The sequence below is a fragment of the Macrobrachium nipponense genome, chromosome 10 (assembly GCF_015104395.2).
Source record: "Macrobrachium nipponense isolate FS-2020 chromosome 10, ASM1510439v2, whole genome shotgun sequence".
Taxonomy (NCBI): domain Eukaryota; kingdom Metazoa; phylum Arthropoda; class Malacostraca; order Decapoda; family Palaemonidae; genus Macrobrachium; species Macrobrachium nipponense.
In genome coordinates, this window is record NC_087204.1 from 61,163,333 (window position 1) to 61,187,777 (window position 24,445).

The 24,445-nt window shown below is 34.7% G+C and overlaps 1 protein-coding gene across 5 annotated transcripts in view; it reads left to right on the forward strand.

Moving 5' to 3' along the window:
* LOC135223639 (uncharacterized) overlaps positions 1-24,445 on the forward strand; it is a 466,317-nt gene that overhangs the window by 406,353 nt on the left and 35,519 nt on the right. For all 5 annotated transcript variants that reach the window (XM_064262269.1, XM_064262270.1, XM_064262272.1 and 2 more), the window contains 2 exons: positions 3,417-3,646; positions 7,375-7,553. In XM_064262269.1, the coding sequence (XP_064118339.1) occupies positions 3,417-3,646; positions 7,375-7,553 (409 nt within the window). The remainder of the gene's footprint in view (positions 1-3,416; positions 3,647-7,374; positions 7,554-24,445) is intronic.

Below are 24,445 nucleotides of genomic sequence, written 5' to 3' on the forward strand. Positions count from 1 at the left end.
TGGTAGTGAAACCCTTATTTCAATTTCTAACAAAATTTCTGTAATTGCAAATGAGACTTTTCAAAATTTTAATCGTAGAGAGGAGGGTGGCAATCAGTTAAATAAAGACAGAATCAATATTTTACGTAATCTTAAGAACGATGCTAGTATTGTTGTTACAAAGCCAGATAAAGGTAGGGGTGTTGTAATGATGAATAGGTCTGATTATTTAGATAAAATGAATGAAATACTCTCTGACAATACAAAATTTAGGATGTTAAATGTAGATATTGCGAGTCACATTTTGAAATTAGAAGACAAATTAAATAGGATGTTAAGAAGTTTGAGAGATATGATTGGGGAAGTTACCTATAGTAATTTATTTGCCTCAGAGTCAAAGCCCGGTTACATGTATGGTCTACCTAAGGTTCATAAAATAGGAAACCCATTGAGACCCATTACATCCTCAATTGGTACTTTTAGCTATTACTTGTCAAAGTTTCTGGTTCCAGTTTTAAAACCCCTAACTTTTAGTGAGTTTAATGTCACAAATTCTTCCAAGTTTGTCAAAGAATTGTGTTCTTTCGATTTTAACCAAGATGTTGTAATGGCTAGTTTTGATGTAACCTCTCTTTTCACAAATATCCCATTAAAAGAAACAACTGACATTATTCTTAATAATATATGTGAAAACCACATAACAACTTTTGGACTTAGTAAAGTAGATTATCGAAAATTATTACAATTGGCTACAACTGATGACATTTTTACTTTTGATGGTAAATTATATAATCAAATAGATGGAGTTGCTATGGGAACTTCCCTTGGACCTGTATATGCAGATTGCTTCATGGGGTATTGTGAAAAAATTTGGATGTCTGAATGCCCTGTTGCTTTCAAACCCTTGTATTATCGTAGGTACGTGGATGACACTCTCCTTGTGTCTTTTTCGTGTGAGACAGAACAGGATAATATGTTGTCATTTTTAGATGTTCAGGTACACAGAAATAGAGGTAAATTTGAGACTTCCGTTTATAGGAAAAGTACTTTTACTGGCTTGGGATTGAACTATCTTAGTTTTTCACCAAAGTTGTTTAAACTTAATTCAATACGTACTATGATAGATAGAGCTTACAATGTTTGTTGTGATTTTAATTTATTTCATCAAGACATGGTCTTCCTCCAGAATTATTTTTCCGAAAATTCTTATCCCGTATTTGTCTTTTACAAAGTTCTGAAAAATTTTCTAGATGAGAAATTTTGTCCCAGACCGGTGTACTGCTAGTAAAGATGTAAAGTATATTAAACTGCCTTTCCTTGGTCATAGTAGCTACTTCGTGCGAAAAAAGTTACAAGAAATACTTAAGCATAGTTTTCCTCAAGTTAGTTTCAGATTTGTTTTTACTAACCCTTTTACTGTAGGATCACATTTGAGGGAGAAGCCTGCTCTTCCTGTGGACCTTAATTCGAGTGTCATTAACTTGTTTACCTGTTCGCAGTGTGGTCTGCGATACGTGGGATCCAGTTCCCGCTGGCTTAGACACCGAATTTTGAAACACAGAGGTCTTTCTGTTAGAACTAGGTTTCCTTTTTCTAAACCACCTTTTTCTGCCATAAGGGAACACAGTTTAGCACAGGACCATCCTTTCACTCACCTAGATTTTAGAGTACTGTCTTTTTGCTCAAATAGACTGGACCTTTTAATTTCAGAGTCGCTGTTTATTAAGAAAATGAAACTGGAATTGAACAACAACTCGTCCGGTATTCAACTAGCTATCATATAGTTTCATAGTAGGTACACAAAGTGGGTCGTTAGCCATTTTATTTTTGAGTATGGTAGTTTGTTCATCTTTCATATTATTTTTATTTCTGTTTTTGTATGTTGCGTTTTGTTTTAGTTTTTTTTCGTAATTTTTAATTTTTAGTTTGTATGTGATGTTCGTTTTATTTTATGTTTTTACTGAAGCTTTTAATAAGAAAATTCATTTTAATGTAATTTTTAGTGATTTCTCATCCTTGTCACTTTTTCAGCCTGAAGATGAGGTTTTAAACCTCGAAAGTTCTTATAATAAAGAATGTTCTTCCTGGTCTTGGCACTATTATTTATCATCAAGCTATATATATATATATATATATATATATATATATATATATATATATATATATATATATATGTAAGGAGGAACAGGATTGAAGTTTTCTAGAAACGACAACATACTCAGTTATATAAATATATATTTGTATGTATATATATATATATATATATATATATATATATATATATTATATATATAGAAATGTAAATGTTCATTTGTTTAAAATCTTCAATCTCCAAAAGTTCTTCACCGATTGCTTCGAAATTTTGACACAACATTCCATTCGAATGCGCACGTGTTTTTGTAATGGGGTTTCATCCTACCTCCCCCATCCGAAGTGGGTGGGGGTGAGAAGGGATTCCCTGAAACAGAGCTGGTTCTGCCTGTGTAACGGGGCTGGTTATGCCTGTAGAGTTAGTTACTTTACGAACTTCCCATACATAATTTCTGCATATGAATTATCATTTGGAAAAGAATACTAGAGGGTAAACATCAATAACATCAAAAAGGGTGGAGTTTGAGAAGGGGGTTGACCAGAGAGAATGAGAGGGAGAGGAAGTGAGAGAGAGTAGGCGGGGTGTTAGGGAAAAGAAAGAGGAAAAAAGACAAGGAGGGTTAGAGAGAGAGAACAGACGGACAAAGACAGAGAAGAGTGGGTGTTTGGGAGGAGAGAGAGAGAGAGAGAGTTTGTATTAATGAGAAGAAAGAGGGAAAGAGACAGTGACTGTTGGAGAGAGAAAGAGAAAGAGAAATGAGCAAGAGAGGAAGCGAGAGAGAGAGAGAGTAGAGGGGGTGTTAGGTAGGAGAAAGATGGAAAAGGTGAGTGAGAGAGAGAGTGAAAGAGACAGAGACAGAAAAGAGCACATGTTTGGGAGGAGAGAGAGAGAGAGAGAGAGAGAGAGTTGGTATTAGTGAGAAGAAAGAGGGAAAGAGACAGTGATGGTTAGAGAGACGAAGAGAGTAAGAGAAAGGAGCTTTCTCTTTTTTTTCTTTTCCATTTAACCAGACTGAACCACAACAATGCGTGGCCTGGTACAGCATATATATATATATATATATATATATATATATATATATACCATATATATATATATCTATTATATATATATACATATATTATATATATATATATATATATATATATGTATGTATATATATATATATATATGTATATATATTTATATATATGTGTGTGTGTATGTGTGTGTGTGTGAGAAGTAGTCAGAAAAAGAGGTAACTGAATAGAAATATTAAATTTTGCATTCACCAACAAATGTAGTGGACTAGTGCATTCAAGTTCCCATTGCCGGGTCTTAGTTCAGATTTTTTTTTTTATTTTAGGTTACAAGATGAGCAACAAGAGATGCATCATCTTTCAGTTCATGAAAAAGGTACTGCTGATGATGTGGACCTTTCCAATGCAGGATCAATGAGTCTTGCCAGGGGGGATTTGACTGTTGGTGGTGATGTAGGCGTTACACTGAGGTGCTCTATCTACATCCTTGGAGTTGGAATTATTCATGAACTATGTTCATCTCGTTCGGTGTCTGCTGCTCTTTGTGTTCAGCGATGTGAGTACTACATGTATCTTCTACACCATAATCATTATCTTCACCATCATATCAATACTATTATTATTATTATTGTTGTTGTTGTACTTATGAAGTTGACCCGCTCTCAAGCATACTTTATTAAAAATGGCTACCTCAAGCACCGTTACGCTTGTGGAGATTCTTCTCTTTTTCCCGAATAGCAGCTTTTTCAGTACTATTTAAACAGGATACTAGCCCGCTTAAGTAGTACTGAAAAAGCCCCTTTTCGAAAAAGAGAGAAGAATCTCTATAAGCGTAACGCTGCTGAAGTAGCTATTACTTTTAATAAAGTATTATTATTATTATTATTATTATTATTATTATTATTATTATTATTATTATTATTATTATTAATTACAGATGGGCAGGATGAAATTAGTGGTTGGACTAGTGTACTGAATTAGGACTAGTTACTTCTTGAAGCTGTTGTATCTGGTCCGAAGGCATTGCAATCATATTAATGTAGTCAGTAGGGGTTGCTGATTGTCACTGTGTGGCTGGTATGAGAGCATGCTTTGGTAAGGGGAAGGCTTCTCATGTTAGTCTCTCTTTTTTCCCTCTCTCTCTCTCATTTATGCCTGGTACTAAGTTTGGTACTTGCTGATTTCTCATATTTCTTTTGATAATAATAGTCAGAAATTATGTTTATTTTACCATGTTGGTGCTGGACTTTTTTTCCGGTATTTGCCGAAACCCTCAGCATTGTGTCCACAAGTGAAGTGGTTTTTGGCACATTCTTCAAGTCTTGTATAAGCTTAAGATTTCCAGGGGTCCTCCTCTTTGTCAACTCTCACCGAATCTTATTGAAAACCATTTTTTTGATGATGCCCATGTGGGAGTTTGGCAATAAAAATATGTTCTGTGGCTGGTGAAGAACTCATTTTTAGTGCACATTTCCATGAAGGTCTTCAAGACTTCTATGGGTATATTCATGTTTGTCCTCGCATCTACAGACTTTTTAGAAAGTCTTTGGCGATGCTGTAGGTAGGTGTCAGTACCTGGACAATATTGTGTTGTACAGGGTTTCCAGGTTTGTAGATTTAAACTGTCCAAAAATATATTCCAGGTTAAAGTTACTCCGGGCAGGGGAAGGAGGTTTGAGGGAATCTAGCAAGCAATAACCATCTATACAGTCCTACTAATATCTCACTGAATATCCTTGAAAGGATTGTTGACGATCTTTTAAAATTTTTATTCAGCCGGAATTTGGTCCAATTTCTGATGATGACAAATGGTGTACGTGTATGTATGCCTAGGTAGCTGCTTTGACTTTTTTCTATGGTGACATAGAAGTTCTTGGTAGTATTTTAAGACCCATAGAGAACATTATGTAAGTTGATGCCATAGCAACACCTATCATATTCAGCAATACTGCTATTAGAGAAGGTCCCCTCCCCTTCTCACACTCAGATAAAACTAATTGATTCAGCTGCAATGAAGGAAGATATCACAACTCCTTAAGGAGAAACCTAGGGCCCTGCCACTGAAATGGAAAAGAACAACAGAGATCAAAAGATCAAATACTGGATGCTCTGCAATCATAAAAACAAGCAGCTTCCCAAGAGACCCCAACATGGAAATTGATGCCAACCTTCAGTGTCTGCACAAGGACAACTATCAAGAGAAACCCAAGTCAAAAACATTAATACATCACTCTTTCTTGGTATAAGATTCACAAAGAAAAAGACCACCTTAATCTTGACCTGAACTCACACACCAAAGGTGTTCTCCTTAGTTCTAGAAGAAGCCCTTACCGACTACTGTGCCCTTCCAGAAGCTCCAGCCTCACTAAGAAGATGAAAGATTGCCAAAAACTTGAAACATTTGAGGAAGTCGTCGTAATAAAAGCAAAGCCTCGGAACTCATCTGCACCGCCGCAAATTTCCAGAAATTGGACCGAATTCCTGACTGATGAACTAAAGTTTGAAAAAATCAAGAACCCTATCAAGTATACCTGATTTGAAGGGGTTCCGTGCTTTATAAGAAACACCCATAGATTCCAACTCGCCCAGAGATAAATTTTTGGTGCAGCAAAATTTCACAGGCCTAGAAATTTTTTACAACCTATTATCTGCAAGTTACCAACTCAAATATGCAACACTGCCAAGAGCTTTAATGATCTCCCCACTCCATAAATCCACAAAAATGACCATCTTTAGTCATCTATCACTTCTTACAAGAACTTCAACGCTCATCCTCCTCGAATCTCATAGCCTCAGTGGATGTAGAAGCCTCTTTACCAGCGCCCCAGTCATGAAATAACTGAACTATTCTGAAGCCCGTAAAGTCCAGTGGCATGGTGATTAGGTCCCCATTAGGGGTACTACCTACTATTTGCCAATTTCTACGGGTGTCATCGAGGAAATTATTTTTAATAAGATTCTCGGCTCTGCAAAGAAAAGAGGACCTGGTAATCTTTAGAACATTTTAAAAAATCCTCTATTCTCCATTTCACTTGTAATTGCTGTGCCAAGTTACCCTTTCCTTCCTGGATTTCCATAAACAACAGGCCTCGACACATTATCCCAACAATGTCTGTATAAACCTACGAACCTGGCCTCTGACCTAATGAACCTCAGAAAATGCCTGGACGGATAAGAAAATCCTGTGTTGAATATGTTCATCCAACAACAATAATAACCAGTGTTGTTATGTAACTGCAAATTCAGTACTTAAAAGTCAGGAAAATAAACAATAAAATTTTTTATCTTGCCATAGAAAGAATAAATAAAATGAAAAGCAGCTGGCTCCTTTTCAGAAACACCCCAGCCCTAGTGACATTTTTGAAGAAAACTGGTATCTTTTACAAGTTTACAAGCCTGTACCACTAAGAATGACTACTTTCAAACTATCAAAGAATCCTTTCTGGCATTATCTTCAACCATTAACAACAAAATCATAATAAAAAGCCTGAAAGAGAAGAGATGATGAACAGCATAAAAATTATAGATCAAGCACCAGATCGCCAACACCTACGCCCTCTTGAGGCTTTGCCCACCCTCAGCTCAGTAGACGAAAAAATGTAAGAAATCGGCTGGCTCCAAACAACAACGAGAGAGAGAGAGAGAGCCACACCAGTGAGGGGTATACCAACCAACCGTATCTTCAGCTGGACGTATCGACTATGCTAATAAGTTTGCAACGCCTTCGGAAAGAGATGCAACAGCATCAATATGCAGCTAATTAGAATTTACAGTCTAACTAGAACCCATCTGTTAGTTGTAAATACTTGTGTATTCTTATCATAATTAATAATAAGAATATTATTATTATTATTCTCCTCTGCAAAATGTTCTTTAATCTTTTTTTCTCAAATATAGTTTACAAACAACCCTATATATCATTGTTGTTCCTCTAATTAAATATAACACAAATAAAATATCTGAAAGAAGCATTTGCTTAAAAAGCTTCTTGTAATTTGTTTAAAAAAAATGTTAGATAAAATTAAACACACGTTTCTACTGAAATTTCAAACAATATTGTTCAAGTTGCCAGTTTTACATTGTTTGGTTAAAATCAAGAAAAATTATCAGCAAAAAATTTTTGTATGCAGCAAACCTTTGATATTTTCAGCTTTAATACAGCACGAAGATTTTCACGTAGCAAATGCTTTTTATTCTGATGGTTGAAGAATATTGTTGTATTATGTTAGGAAAATTGTGGCTTACTATGCAATAAGAAGCCCTGTATTTAAATTTTCATTCCAGTGTCAACTAAGAGGCCTCTGTCCAATATCTGTCCTCCATCTTTTCATCACACCTGGTTATTAGTCAACCGCCAAAGCGAAGCCACAGTAATGCCAGGAAATGCTGATACGTCAGTAACTGTTACAGGATTACAACAGTGTCATCATCGACAGTTAGGCCAAACATTTTGCCATCTGAAGGTAAGTTGTTTTCAGGTGCTAAAATCCAACGAACGTTATCATAATCTCTCTCTCTCTCTCTCTCTCTCTCTCTCTCTCTCTCTCTCTCTCTCTCTCTCTCTCTCTGTGTTGTACCAGTTTCTAGCGATATTAAAATCTCAGACATAGTGTAACTGTTCCTAAGTAATTTTAAACTTATTTTCTTATTTCCAATGTCATACATATCAATAAGTTTGTGAATTCATTGCTAACACTATTATGCGTTGGTATAATTTGCAATCTTTGTGACGTGAATTAATTTTATTTTTACATTGCTTAGCCCAAAACACAGTGTGATAAGGTTGGCAGTCTCATCAGTGCCAGTGCACATAACTTGCTACCAGAAGTAGTCTTCGTAACAATATATAACTATGGCCCAATGAGCTCAACAGTCACAACAAAACTTTCAGATTCGGGATTTGATTTACAAAAAAAAGTTATCTTTTAATTTTGATGTTTTAGGCTACGTTCAAAAATGATAAGGCTTCTGAGATTTAATCGCATTTACTAAAAGATTTTTTTTTTAGTTTACCTGTTTTTTGAAAAATAAATGATGATGATGATGATTTAAATCATATTAACACCAAGGTCTACACAAAAACTTTTTTATTTTTATAAACTAAGAAAGTACTTATTCTTGAAAATCCTGATTGCTTTTGGTGTATAACTGATTCATTCATAAAGTAACTTGAAGTGCAAGAACATAAAACTTAATATGCTTTCCAGCCAAAATTTGTTGATATAAAAATATGAATGCTAAGTGAGATGTATTTCTAGCAAGTAACAAAAAGTAACACACTTGAGCCTAGGAACAAAATCTAGGCTTTAGCAAAAGTATAATTGCATGGGCGAATATTTGCTGTAAAGTAAACCATAATTTTTGAAGTGGCTAAGAAATATAACATAAATCATTTTACTTTTTATGAAAATTCAAATATTCATATAACATATATGAAATAAATATTTTCAAGATAATTCAATAATCCCTATATTCACTGTAAGCCTGTGTTCCAGGTGGTTCATGTTGCCGCCACGCCAATGGTTGTCACACATGCCACGCCCACGTTCTTGGGTATATTAGGTCTGCCGATTTGTTTACCAAAATAAGAGCGGCCTGCACACGGCGTCACGCGAAAGAACGAGTGTTGCCATATTTCCATGTCGGATGCCAGTTTCCCTTTATGTTCCTTATTTCTTCGCGAAAACGGTAGTTAAACATCAAAATCCTTAAAAACAACATCAAAATGTATTCAATAGAAACATATTTCATGATACAAGATAAAAAAAGAAACTTTCTTAAACTTCTCAACTTTTTTATTATTTTATTTTCTTGTTCAGGTATCCCATCCTAAGAAAGACACGAAGCCTTACAAAAATTAAATTATTTCACTGGGAACATCAACACCTGTTGATTTCATTTCACAGGCAAGCATATTTATGCAATGTTTCCCCTCCCTAAGACTTTCACCATGAATGTCTTTGAATACATCTCTCATAAAGCTTATTGTAAAAGAAAAAATTCAGACGCCATATAGAGTTGACGCTTGTTAATTTTATTTGATCACCTTGAGCGTCAGTTGCTTTTTGACCTAAATGAGGATGCCGCACTGAATTTTTTTTAACAATGTAGACACCTATATATCACAAAGATTCTTCTTAAATTACATCAGATATTGACTTCGAATTATTTGGATCAGCTGACAAACTGCCCACAACCTGTGTTGTCTGTATTGGTGTTCTCAGATTCTAAATCAAAGTCTTTATTTTTTAATATTTTGCTGGTTTTGCAAATTTATAACGTAGTAAGTTCATGCTCATTATAGGATTTGGCTTTGCTTGACGCATTCATCGACACCAACTCAGCTGATAAGCATTCATTAGTTTCATGCTTTTTTTTACGTTTGTTTTATCGCTGATTAGAGCAACGTCCTTACCAAGAAGCAGCTTTCTAGTTCTATATTTATAGTTAACAGCACCCGGGTGATTATTCAGTCCACTCATCTGTCTGCTACGCCCAAAACAATTTTCTAGTGGGTCCTGATTCAATTTTCATGTTAATATGTATTCTACATTATAATTTCTAATAAGATGACGCCCATTTGGACATTTTAATGTGCTTGATCTTGCGTTGCATACTCTCATTTTTGTCATTACATTGATAACTTTCCATTGAACTGTTTCCTGGTTATTTAAGACAGTTCCATAAGCATTCCTCGACTTTACATCTTCAATCATGCATGATAAATTCATGAGATCAAACCAGTCATTTCTCATAGAGATAAATTCCTCAGTAACCTCCCAGATACAGCTTCCCTCTCTCATAAATATTCAATAGACTTAGCATATTTTAAACGCGGAATTTCAGTGTTTTCAAGTTTATATGAATTCCATTGATCTTGTGAGTTAGACCGTATTCTGTGTGTGTGTCTTATTTAACATTTCCCTCATACAATAATCAGAGCTCAATCCTAAGAACAAAGTCCCTTATTTATAAAACGATTTTTTGTAAGTTTTATCATATGTAGGGCATCGGCGAATACGTAATCTCCCTATCATGCCATGGATTTTTTTTAGTATAACTTGCTTTAATTGCACTGGGTCTATCACAAAAGCATTCCATAATTCAGTATTGTTCGGCACTAGATCAAGAACATTTGCGATTGCAAGGTAGCCTGTATTCTCTACTTCCACAGTCCTTATCACCATCTTATGGACACATTATTTGACAAAATCATAAAGGATGGATTGTCTCCATTTAGCTGTGAGACCCCTCAGCGCGATAACTTTACCTTTTCCATGAGGTTCATTTAATCTATATTGTCCTTTAACATAATTCCAGCGCTTTGCAATGTTCATTTCATCAAAAGATAGTACGACTAGCCTCTCTTCAACAGTAAAAGTTTCAGCTTTGCTTTCCAGTAATGATAAAACTAACGTCTATATACCTGGCTCACAAGGAAAACTTCTAGTAGTCTTGCGTGACGTTACGCCCCCTATGCAAGCCAGGTAGCCTTTACATCGTCAGACCTAATTAACCTAGACTGTGGCCCCGCCCACCCGTTAATATCAGTGGATGTCACCGTAATGCTTTTGTATTTATTAACATTTTTTCAGCATTGAGGCATTAAAAATAATCAAATAGGACTATTCAAATTTTATGGTTGCAATGTAAGCAATATTAATGTTATATAACACTTTTTTTCTATTTTTTTATCATCTTAACATTTGGACCTAGGTTTGATAGACATATTTTTGTCATGTGCATTGACAATAAGTGAACGAAAATTTTGAAAAGGTTTCGTTGATATCAGTGGATGCTACAGTAATGCTTTTATATTTATTTATTTGTATTGTTTTCAGCGTTGAGGCATGAAAATAATCAAATCGGACTATTTCAAATTGCATGATTGTGATGTAAGCAATATTAGTTTTATGAAAACTTTTATTTTTTTTTTATTTTTCACCGGCAATGATTGAACAAAATAAGTTTTATGATCTATAACTTTTTTTCCATAATTTGCCTAGACATATTTTCTTACAGATTTTACTCTTGTTAAATATACGTTGGACTTATTGCATGAAAAAAGATGTTTTCACATTCAAATAAGGGATAGATAAGTAGCATGTTAGGTTGCCAGTTCGCTAATTTTTAATGAAATCCTGTGCAGTCATTTAATATTACTTACTAGCATGGGTGTACACCAAAGTCCCGCAGTGGTCTCTAGGGCTCCTCATAAGCTATACCTTGAGCACTCAGATATTCTGTTTGAAACTAGCACGCATGTGTGCACACCTATTGAAACTATATTTTTGACTGACTTTCATCTGGTTAATCACAAGGATACTTCCTTCTGATCTTCGTAATTTAGTTGTCATCTTTAAAGTTTCTTCCAACTTATCAGAATCCAAGTGTTGCTTGTTTTTGTTGATCTTATGCTTATCCAGTTCTGTGCTCTAGAATAGTTTGTTACTTTTTAGTCCTCATTAAAGAAATATAAGAGATGTCCCTGTAAAAAGAAAATCAAGATACAGCTCTTGTTATTCTACACCAGTCTAGACAGGATTTTCAAATGGTTATGTTGTAACTTTTAACATTTTTCACTCAAGAGAATCTAACATCCTAACATTAATCACTCAAAGAAAAGTAAGTAGATGCTAAAAGGTGAATCTGCTTCACACAATCAGAGATTGTTACCTAGTGTCAACTTACAGAAAATACTAGTTCACCTTGCTTATGCAGCCAAAGATTGTCACCTAGTGTCAGCTTACAGGAACATGCTGAAGTTCACTCTGCCTCATGCAGCCAGAGATTGTCGCCTAAGTTACAGAAAGAAGATGCTGAAGTTTATTCTGCTTTAGAAAACTGAAGATTGCAACCTAGGGTCATTTCACAGAAAAAGCTACAAATTCACAGTTTCCTACAACCAATAGTGCAGCGGATAAAATCCGTTTTTTCAATAAAATACTTCAGTTAACGATAGAAGCATGAAATTTGGTACATACTCGTATCTTCTCCATAGGCTACTTTTTAAAAATAATTGGGTGTCCACTAAAAATTTCAAAATGGCCGCCATTTTTCAAGATGCACGCTAGTCAAGGATTTAACATTGGACTCAAGTGCCTCTGGTCATGTTTTCATGCATTTGTCTTGGTTAAACACATTTTAGGTAGAGTCGCCAAGCAAGAGTAATATTATTTCTGTTAAATATTTCATATAGCAATATATAAAGAAAGATGGCATCCAATATGGCAGCCAAACACATTAAATAATCACATCTCAGGATTCAGTAGGCATGGAAAATGTCTTTCTGTTCAATATAGTAGTTTGGAATTCTATATATAATTTAGGTGGTGGTTTTATCTCAAGTTTTAGTTCAAAAGAATGATTGTCAGTGTACAACCAGGGCACATTGGTGAATTCACTGCTGTGTAACTCAGCATGGGGTTCAGTGTCAGCTAATTTTGCTTTTCTTATGCTGTACCTAGCTTTGCTTTAGTGTAATTTAGTAGTTTAGTATCCCAAATGCTTATAGCCCCATATTAATTAGCTGGTAGAAATTTATAAATATATATATATATATATATATATATATATATATATATATATATATATATATATATATGTGTGTGTGTGTGTGTGTGTGTGTGTGTGCGTGTGTGTGTGTATGTATGTATGTATAAATATATTATATATATATATATATATATATATATTATATATATATATATATATATATATATATATATATACATATTGTTCAAGATTTTAAGCCAGAACCAAGGAAAATTAAGATTTCTTATAACAAGATTCATTCATCCTTGTCCATATGCAAGTTGCCCTTTGAAATGAAAGCCTCCGTTCTCTAGGCCAGCTATCTTTGCTCCCATTGGCTGTCCTGAATTTACCCCCCACAGGGAAAATCTGGATTGGAGGCGGCGCTTACCAGGCGAGTTTTCAAAAGGGCAGGGACACAGCAGCTCGCCCTCAGAACCTCTCAGAACCTCCTCAGAGCTAGGAGAGCTCAGCAGCTCCTGTTACCTTGCCTTGCAGACACTACTTCACCCCTTTCTGCTCCCCCTGCCTCCTCTGGAGAAATCCCAAGTATTTTTATACTTCCATAATGCATAGAAATATCAGCAGAAAAGAAGACTACCTAGCCCAGGATTTCCAGGTACTGTGAGAGTAAATTCCAGTTCAGCCAGGGAATTGTTGTGCCTTTTGTCTGTATTTCATTTCCATTCTTCCAAGGCGACTTTCCCCCTCCTTTGTTTAGCTTCTCACTCCCCCAATCTTTGTTCAATGCTGTGATTACTCCCCTTGTGATACTAGTAAACATCCCCTAGTTAATTCAAGCAACGTAATAGTTCCTTCTGTAAACTCCCAGTCATTTCCATTCCCTCTGAGCGGTTTGTAAATTTTATTTATTGAAAGCAAGTAGTGTGTAACGCTCTTCCACTTGTTCCCTCGCCTCAGTACTTATGCTAGGATACAATCTCTTTGCAGACAAACACCATGCCTGATTGTGGGCAAATTTAGGAACCCTATGGAATAAGCCTTACATTTCAATAACCCGTTTGCATAAAATTCTGAACTCCATGTCTGGTTGCCCCAGCCACGTGTTTCCAGTGGATCGACAATCAACCACCTTATTAATTCCTGAACCTATATAAATTAATGTCAATATAGTGCATTTAAAACTAAAATCCAGCTTTTATGTAAACTCCTCCTTCCTCAGTAATATCTGCCTTCTGCCATAGTTTTTTTCTCTTTTCTTTGTTGTGATCTCTAGTTCCTCCATTTAAGGCCAATTGTTTTTAATGTTAGATTACATTTTTCAGGAGTGAACGAGCAGATCAGAACAATATTTATATATATATATATATATATATATAATAATATAATCATATATATATATATATCTATATATATATATATATATATAATAATATTATAATATAACCTTGGTTTTGTTTAGATGCAGAATTATCTTATTTTGGTTGTTTATACTTAACTGAATATATCAGTCCAGTACTTTGTGTTTCTACATCAACATCTTTCTTCTTTAGTCATTACTTAAAAAGGATTCATACATACACCATGCCTCACGTGTTTAATAGTACTAGAGGAAAGAAGAAACTTGTGGATGACTTAATTATATATATGAAGCGCAGAAACGGAATGCCGATGGATCCAAGACTTACTGGAAATGTGAAATCAAGTCATGTAAAGCTTGAGTCCACACCATTACGCACGATGAAGATTATGCAATAATCAAGAATGTTGGTGAACATCATCATAGTTCAAGTGCACAAAACTTTAGCATACCTAGAAGCACAGGCAACTGTTTCCCAGGAATCTTGTCGTTCATTAATTTCATCTATTTGTAAAAATCTTGATAAAAACGAAATGGCTAACATGCCATCAACAAGTTGGTAAGTTTGTTTGTTTGTTTGTATGGTGTTTTTACGTTGCATGGAACCAGGGGTTATTCAGCAACGGGATCAACGGCTTTACGTGACTTCCGAACCACGGTGAGAGTTAACTTCTATCACCAGAAATACACATCTCTCACTCCTCAATGGAATGGTCGAGAATCGAACTCGCGACCACCGAGGTTGGACGCCAACACCATACCAACCTCGCCCCTCAAAATCGATTTGGTCATACGATACCCGATGATTACAAGATCGATCCCTTACAGTGGCGAACTTTTCTTGCAGTTTGATAGAGGTGAATCTGATGAAGACAGATAGATAGATTACTTGTCTTTGCAACAAATAACAAATACAGCCTTGATGACTTTGTGAATGCAAAACATTGGGCGGTTGATGGAATTGCTACCAAACAAGAAGCAAGAAACTTACACTCTCCTTTTTAACCAACTAAAACAATTAAAGCAAGGAATGTGCCCTGAAAACATTATGATGGATTTTGAAAAAGGCAACATTAATAGTATTTTATCTGTGTTTCCTAGTACTTCCATTTCATGCTGTCTTTTTCATCTTTCTCTAAATGTGTACAAAAATGTATGTGAAATTGGCTTCAAGGCTAGATACCATCATGACAATAAGTATAGTATTAAAATGAGAAGTTTTTCAGCGCTAGCTTTTCTTCCTCCCGATGATGTCATTGGTAGCTTCAAGGAGCTTGTTGATGACGACGATCTTCCTTAAGAACTTGAAATGACTTACATAAGAAGAACTCCTATGTTTCCCATTAATAGTTGGAATGTCCACTTTAGAACGGAATCTGAGATGCCTCACACAAATAACAATGTATGGAAATTAATTTATGGAAATTAATTACTGTATTGAAAAAGGAAGAACAATTAGCTCAGCTAAAAGGTTCAATTTGATAACGGTGAGATCTGCAGCACAAAAAAAAGTATAAAGATATAAACAAACGGCTACAGATAATCATTGAGAGTCATAGTGCCGAAAACAAAATAGATTTCTTATGATCAATAGCTCATAACCTACATCATTATTAGAATTTTATATTTTTAGGTTTTACTAATGTACTTTTTATTATTTTAAATTCTTAATTTGATTTCGTCTTACATACTTACTGTATAGTAAATAAAAGAAGTTAACAAGGCTCTTAGCATTATTTGCATTCCTCTGAAATAGTAACTGTATTGTTACTTGCTTATCTTGCAAATATTTATCTTATATTTTGAACTAAATCAAAAGTGGGAATGAAATTACCGGGGGTCAAATTGACCAGGAGGCAAATTATCGGGAGTCAAATTACCGGAGTCAAAATACCGGGAGTCAAACTACCGGGGGTTAAATTACCAGCTAATTAATATGGGGCTATATATATATGTGTGTAATATATATAGATAGGTATATATATATTATAATAGATATATGATATATAGATATATAGATATATGTATATAATATATATATTACATCGGGAGATATATATATATATATAATATTATATATATAGGTATATAGTATATCTATATATATATATATATATTATCTATATATATTTATATTATATATACATAGGTTATATATATATATAATATATAATATATATAATATATATATATATATATATAAAATAGGTATAATATATATAATTATATATATAATATATATATATTATATATTATATATATACATATATATATAATTATATATATATATATAATTTCTACCAGCTAATTAATATGAGGCTATAAGCATTTGGGATACTAAACTACTAAATTATAGATACGAAGAAGAAAGTTGAACTGATTGCTTCATCTGAGAACATCATCATCATTCAGATTTCCTACTCATTATTGTTATTATATAAAAAATAGTTCAACTAGAACACTGAGATGAATATCAGCTTTCACAGGGCTGGCCAGAAGGATTTGAATAAAATGCCAGGTCTAGGCCAGAGACCAAGCAATGGGACTAAATAGGTTATTCGGTGTGGTGACAAATGAGTGAAAGTTGAATTAAGAATTGCACAAAGGCACATGCTCTTATACTGGAACACTCTTGCATAACGTTTACTCGCGTTTCCACATATGCACATTAAAAACGTATACCAAAACTCAGAACAAGTTAAGAAACGTTTTAAAATTCATTAAACTCACAAAGGGTTTTCGTATTTTTAACATTTACTTGCTTTATATTTATGAAAATTAGAATTAGAATCACTGAAAATGCAAATGATTCTGATAAATTTCCATCCACATCGATTTATTTCGAAAATTTAATAATCGCTGTTGATTATATTTATAGAGTCACTAATAGGGATGTTTACTCTTCTCTTGGCATGTGAACGGCTTCTTTAGCTGATATTTCAATATGTTTTCCTTTATTATATAACTTATGGAGTGAAAAATTAATGTTGTACAATATTATTTTTTGGACGGCAACTATGAATGGCCTTATAGCGCTTCTTGAGTTGCTATAAATTACAAAATTATTAAATGAGTCTTCTTTACTTATTTTTATGGTTGATGCTATTGCACATAACTCAGCTGTAAATACTGAAGCATTAACATGCAGAGAGAAGTGATACATTTTGTCTTGGGATACTGCAGCATATCCCACTCCGTGGACCATTTCGGATTATGTTTTCCTGTATGCTGTGTATATTGTTCTGAGGTATATGATTAACTCATTGATAAATATTTCAAGTGCGTGCAATTTTTTTTTTTTTTTTTTTTTTTTTTGCTTCGTTTTCTTTTTTTTCTCAAGGAGGAGGTAACCATACTATGTAAGGTAACCGCATGTTCATATTCGGTGACTCAAACAATCTTCTAGTTCTGATTGGGAGAGATGGTAAATGATTGTTAATTAATAAATCTCTTAAATTCCTACAATAGCATATTCGAAGGTAATTGCTTTTAAAATAATATATCAATCCAAATTGTCAGCGATAATTAACTCGTTTATCATTAACTACAACTATATCGGCACTGGAAAACTACTTTGCTCCTTTGCAATGCATCGTGAAAACAATGATGAAACTATCACTAAGAAAGACTTATAGTAAAATTGATAATATCTGATATTTTTCCAATGACGTGGTGATAAAACGAACATAATAACATGAGGCTTGTTCAATAGGGTGTTAATCTAGTAAAGAACTTGAAAGGAGTTTTCTCCTCTAGTCTCTGTTCTCTCTCTATCGTCTCTTCTCTCTCTCTTCTCTCTCTCTCTCGCTCTCCTCTCTCTCTCTCTCTCTTTCTTCTCTCTCTCCTCTCCATAATTTTTTTTTATTATCTTTGTCCTATTATTATTTCTTATCTGCCTCTGTCTTTCTATCTTTCTACTAAATATGAACTTGTTACATTGGTAAAAGTATCTTAATATTTCATATTTTGTTAGTATTTCAAGAAAATTACATATAGGCGTAATCTGAAAGTGAACCACCGTTATCACTTGGTGAAAGCTTTCCATCGATCTTGTGGACATTCAGGTCTGTTGATGAGATACGATAATTAAAGTATGAAATACTAATCTGTGAATACTGACTTCCTAAGCACTTTTATTCTCACTTTTATTTCGCATATATCCTTAGCTGCACATTTTACACTCGAAGTATCATCAAGAACAAAAACTTTACGATCACTCTCTTACTTAACGATATTAGATTATGCAGACTTTACTCTACGCTCAAGAAAAATGTCTGCTAAGTCACTCTACCGTCCTTGCCCTGGTGGTGCGCATCTGTTGGGTCTTTAATTAGTTACTTGTTCAACTGCTTCGGGGTTTCATAGTCGCGGATTTGTGTTCAATCTCTGGCTCAGCGGAGGGAACTGACTATTGTGCACGATAGTACAATCGGCTTGGGCTGTGGGCGTCCCCCACGAGGCCGTAATGGCATGTACAAATCATCCGTACCCTTTTTGTTGATTGGCTTTCCAAAAATTTCGACGATCTCTTTGCCCCTTTGAGTAACCTGCTTGGGGAGTTCTCATATCAAAACTCCCAGATTTCTGAGGTGTGAGCCTTGCGTCCCTTTGTTTCTGAGACGGACAAGACTGCCAAAAGTGATCTGCACTTTTGCATATTCCTCAATATTTGACTCTACATATTTTCTTTGTGTGGCTTTGTTTATTACAATTGAAACAACGCAATTGTTGTCCTGGATCCATAGATCCTTTCTTATATTCCACTTTTGCACACAAACGGGGAGAAGGAAAATTTAAATCCCTGTGTTGCATTTCTTGGCCCGGTCCCATTAAAAAATGTTCTGTCCACCGCGGGACATTTGGACACATGTTTCTGAATTTGGGAATAAATTAGTTCCTCATCTGATGTGTAAGTTCAATCTTTTCATCAAAGCTCTCTACAATGGCATCCTGGACTTCGTGTAGAAGCTGGGAAAAATTAAACAACTTAAGCAGGTTGCTGATTGAAATATTATTACCATTTACCCATGTGAAATTTTTCAATTTCTGTATCTATTCTCCCGCTGAGTCAAAAAGCTGAGAGCTATGCTCAACCATGGTCTTCTGCCTTTTCTAATCTTGTAGAAACCTCTTAGGTCTCTCACCATATCCCACGTTCCTTTGTTCCATAGGCTGACCTCAGAAATGCTTGTAATTTGGTTCATGACTGGCATTTTGTGTATTGAAAACTACGGCATCTATGTTCCAAATCGCCATATTTAGCAAAATTCAACAAGGCTTATGCGTCTGTGAACGCCTCTGTATCACTTTTAATTTCCTTGGCGTTTAAAAAATTATTCACTCCCTCAATAAAAATCGGCATTGGCTTAGAAAGAACGCCATCAGCTATGCCACGAAAAGGACGAACCCCTGCTGTCACATTCATGAATTTATGTAACAAAATATGATCATTATTCTCTGCTTCTGTTATTTTCTCTTTCTTAGAGGAGCCCTTAATATTTAGGATTTGCCCTGACCTCAACAACATCAATAATGTTTATCCGGTTTCCCTCACAAATCACCAACCCCAAAGAAATACTCTATCAATAACCACCAAAATTTTTAAAAAGTATATATACTAATCCCAATACATATATATTTTCAAAGTAAATATTTCTCGAGTTTGCGTGAGAAGATCCCCACGATCGTTTTACAGTCAAGGTTATCAGCTGATCAAGGCCAATAATAGTATAGGTCAGTCGGAGAGAAACGGCCGAGACAAATTTCGTGGGCCACATCTCCAGAAAGACCCTAGGTGTGGCTGTCTGGGTTCAGAGTGACCCAAGGCCAATACAGTATAACAAAGGTGTGGATTATAACCGGTGGGTTGTACCCATGCGGTGAGGGGGATGGTCGCCTTACACTGAATTTTGCCTTTAGGAAAACGAAAATATCTGATTCCGCTTATTTTTGTCTTCCTCTTGCTATTTGAGCAACCATACACAGAACATGAATTTGGCATTGTTAATAAAGCACTTTCCCATCACTGTCCTACTGCCAAGTATCTGGTTACCATTCATCAATTGTTACCTCACAAAAGCCAGACACCTGAACCCTCATCACAGGTATTAAACGACTGAATACTCTAAAGGCAACAGTGATCCCTTAACAACTTACCAGTATTGCAGAAAATCAGACTAAGTTCATCAAAACAGGTGTGAGGTAATCTTGTAAGTAATTAAATTAATCAAAGGGCATCACTCCATCAACAACTTTAAAAGTCTAAGTATTTCCCTGATTTCAAAAGTCTAAGTGCTTCCCTGATTCTAAGTCACTTCAAGTAAATTAAAGGAAAACAGATTAATCACCACTCTATGTTTCTACCTAACATAATCATAATCATATGCAAATATACTGGTATAAAAATAAAAACACTTATAAGAATTTTAAATACAAAAATTCATTATTAAACTCAAAGTTTATAAGTGAAATTCACAATATCAGGGAAAATTACTGTTACTTGAAAACAAAGTAAAGTTTAATTAATTCTTGAATTAAAATAAGTAAAATTAAATCAAAATTAATTTATCACAAAATTCAAGAAAATTAATTCAATTGAAATTCAAAAGTGTTAGGCAATAATTGAAAATTTGAAATTAATTCACAAGTGCTAAACAATAATAAAACTTGAAAAGAATTCTAAGTAATATATATATGTATATATATATATATATATATATATATATATTATATATATATTACTTAGAATATATATGTATGTATATATATGTATATATATATATATGTATTTGTGTATATTATAATATTATGATATATATATATATATATATATGTATATAGTATATATATATAGGTATAAATATATAAAATATGTATATATATATGTATCTATCTATATATATATATATATATATATATAATATATATAAGCTAATAAAAGGAGCCCATAAAAACACCAAAATGTAGAGAGAAAAGTACTATATTTCAGAGACTGCTGTCTCTCTCTTCAGGTATATGAATGAGAAAAGTTTACAGAAAAGGTGGTATTTATACCAAGAGATCCGTCCACAAGTAAGCCAATTTAGGTCACCCCCGCTGATAATCTTCCTTTAATCTTCTTTAGCGTTGGTAGAGTCATATATATATATATATATATATATATATATTTATCTATATATATATATATATATTATATATATATTCCTATATATATATACACATATATATATATATATATATATATATATATATATATATATATATACATATATATACATCCATATATATATATATATATATATATATATATATATATACATATATATATACTCCATATATATATATACATATATATATAATATATATATATATATATATATATGACACTGGTATAGGAATAGTTAAAACTAGGTCAGCAACAACACAGCCTCTGGTGTTTTGGAAAATTCAAAAACAGTGAATTGCTCAGCACGAGGGAACTAGACATTCATAACATCAGCAAATCGCACAGCGAAAAGAAATGTGGAGCATTTCTTTAGATAAAACTAACAAATAGAATGATAAATTCTTTAAAACAACATTCGCGTCTACAAACAGCTAATGATCACAAATTGTAAGAAGTGCTGATGTGTAGCCACTGGCAAAAAAAGCTGGTTTACGGCTTTTCACGGACATGAAAATCATTGTCCCATGGACTAAACTAAAATATTTTTGGATGGAACTTGAAATTACATACTCGGCTTTCAAATTGGAAGTTTCCATGAACTTCCCAAACCAAATGACCCATTCCCTAGCCCTTCAGAATTTAACGTCTTCCTATCGGATTTTGGAAATAAAACCCGTCTCCAGGGATGTTATGAATGTCTAGTTCCCTGGTGTGGGGATAGTTTAAACAACACAGCCTCTGGTGTTTTGGAAAATTGAAAAACAGTGTATATATATATACATATATACAACATTCATTGAATAGAATGGCTTTTTCACTGTTAACCAGCTTTTTTGAAATTGCCTCATATTTTCTAATTATTTTCTTTACTTCATTGTCCAGGTTACTTAATGGACACATAATGGGGTTCTTCCATTTACTCCAGTATTTTTACACGCAACAGCTGTTTCGTCAACCTATACGTATTGAAGTTATCAAGCGTATGAACCTGCATGCATTTTTTGACGTCACGAGGGCAGAAAGGTAGTACAGATGCCAGAGACCTAGTTTTAAGTATTTACAAAAGACTATAGTGAAACATAAAATAAGACAAACAAATAAATATGTATGTTAACAACAGAAGTTATTTCAAAAGTTGAAAGTAAGTTATTATATACACATTATACATAAATATATATTAATTACATATATGTTTAATTCACTGAATGTCAGTGTGCACTCCTGTTCGCGTGTGGTGTTGTTCCACGCGGTTGAAGGGCTGCCTCGTGTCTCCTACACGAGGGTAAGGATCTGTCTGCCTCGCGTTGGATGTTAAGTTGGGGGCGTTGCATGGCAATGCTGACTGCTTCTGATATTAATAAACGGCTGTAGTTGCCTTCCTTGTGTATTATTTTGGTGTTTGTGAGAAGTTCTTGTAGGGATGGTTTTTTTATTGTGGGTATCCACAAAGTGCTGGTGAATGGCGCCTTGGTTTCTATGGGCCTGCATGCGTCGTTTCAGTGTAGTGGTTGTGTGTCCGATATAGCATTTTTGGGGGGACTGACATTGCTCGTCAGACAGACAAACTTGTATACTATATCAGATTCAACATCTTTCTCCGTCGATGGGGCCGTACTATTTTTCATTACCAGTGAGGCCGCAAGGTTCGGCTTGCAGTAAATTCTTGGTGTTATTTTGTTATATGGCGCTCGGGGGGTGGTTCCTCTTAGCAGTATACCAAGGATGGGTTTCCTTTCCTCTTCGTGGTGTTTGTTGTATGATATCTGATGGTATATCACTATTTCTTTGTCTTGTGTGTTGTCTTTTTGACAACTTGCTGGATCATGTCATCTGGGTAGCCGTTATTTGTGAGTAGCTGTTGAACTCTGCTGATTTCTTCGTTAGTCGCTTTCAACATCGAACAGTGTGTTGTGGCGCGTTTTATGTATGCACTTACCACAGATCGTTTATATGCATCAGGGCATTCCCCTCTAGCATTTAAGCATCTCCCAGCATCTGTCTTTTTAGTGTATACGGTGGTATTGTATTTGTTGCTTTTTTGGGTCACAAGTACGTCCAAGAAAGGGAGCATTTTCTCATCACTTTTTTCTACCGTAAAATTTAATGTAGAATTTGCTTGGAGTTTATTTACCAATTCATCTATGTCATTTTCGCCCTTTGTTGTGATAAAGATATCATCAATATATCTCCCGTAGATTCTGGGTTTTGGGTGTTCTTCAAAGGTGACCTCTTCTGTGTGTGCCATGTATGCGTTTCCAAATAGGACCTCAAGGGGGGAACCATTGCTACGCCGTCCTTTTGCCGATATATTTCGCCCCTATGTGAGAGGAATGGGGCTTCCTTTGTACATGCTTCTAGCATCTCTTTTAAAATCTTTTCGGGTATCGGTAATGGTGGTTTCTCAGAGCGGAATATCTTGTCCATGATGATTTGTATTGTTTCATCCACTGGTACGTTAGTAAATAAACTTTCGACGTCCAGGGATGCTGTCTTCGTCGATGACTTTAGCGAGAACATAGAAGGAATATACGGCGTTATAATTTCGTTCAATTTCTTTGCCACTTTATACACGGGGGATGTCATTTGGGATATAATGGGCCGTAGTGGGTTTCGCTGTTTGTGGATCTTGACTGTGCCGTAGCAGTATCCGGGTGCAAAGTCTCCGATGATTTTTGGAAAGCTTACTGTTCTCTATTCTTTGTTCGCTTTTTCTGTTTGTCTCATCATTTTCTTTTTGAGGTCATTTGTTGGGTCTTTTTTAAGTGGCTGAAACTTATTCTTAACACTTAGTATATTATCCATTTTGGTGTTGTATTCATCTCTATTCATTATGACGTACACTGCGGTTTTATCTCCTTTGCGTATTATTATGGTTTCGTTTTCTCTCAGTTCTTTTGCCGCTTTCTTTAGCTGTGGACTGAGTATGCGACTAAAGTAGTTACCAAGTGTTCTTTTGGCCTCACCCAGTAATTCAGCGATGCACTCTTGTTTAAGTTCGATTTTGCGTTCTTTCAGTCGCAGTAGTTTATCGATTAATACTTCAGTATTAATCCTCTTGGATTCAGGGTGTGGTCTTCGTATGTAATGACAGTTCAGGCCTAGATTTAGTAACTGCTTTTGGTGTTCGTTCAACTCTATTCCTGATAGGTTAATGTACCCGGCTTTTTTCTCTTCGTTTCTCACTGGTCCACCGTTTAAAATCAGAAGCTTTTTGCTATGTCTTACACTGACTATTTTCGAATGCTTTTCTATTTCTCTTTCCACTTGTTGTTGCACAGCACACTGGGTCTCTGTGGTAGTAGTATTACAGAATTCACTCCACTTTGTTGCTCTTT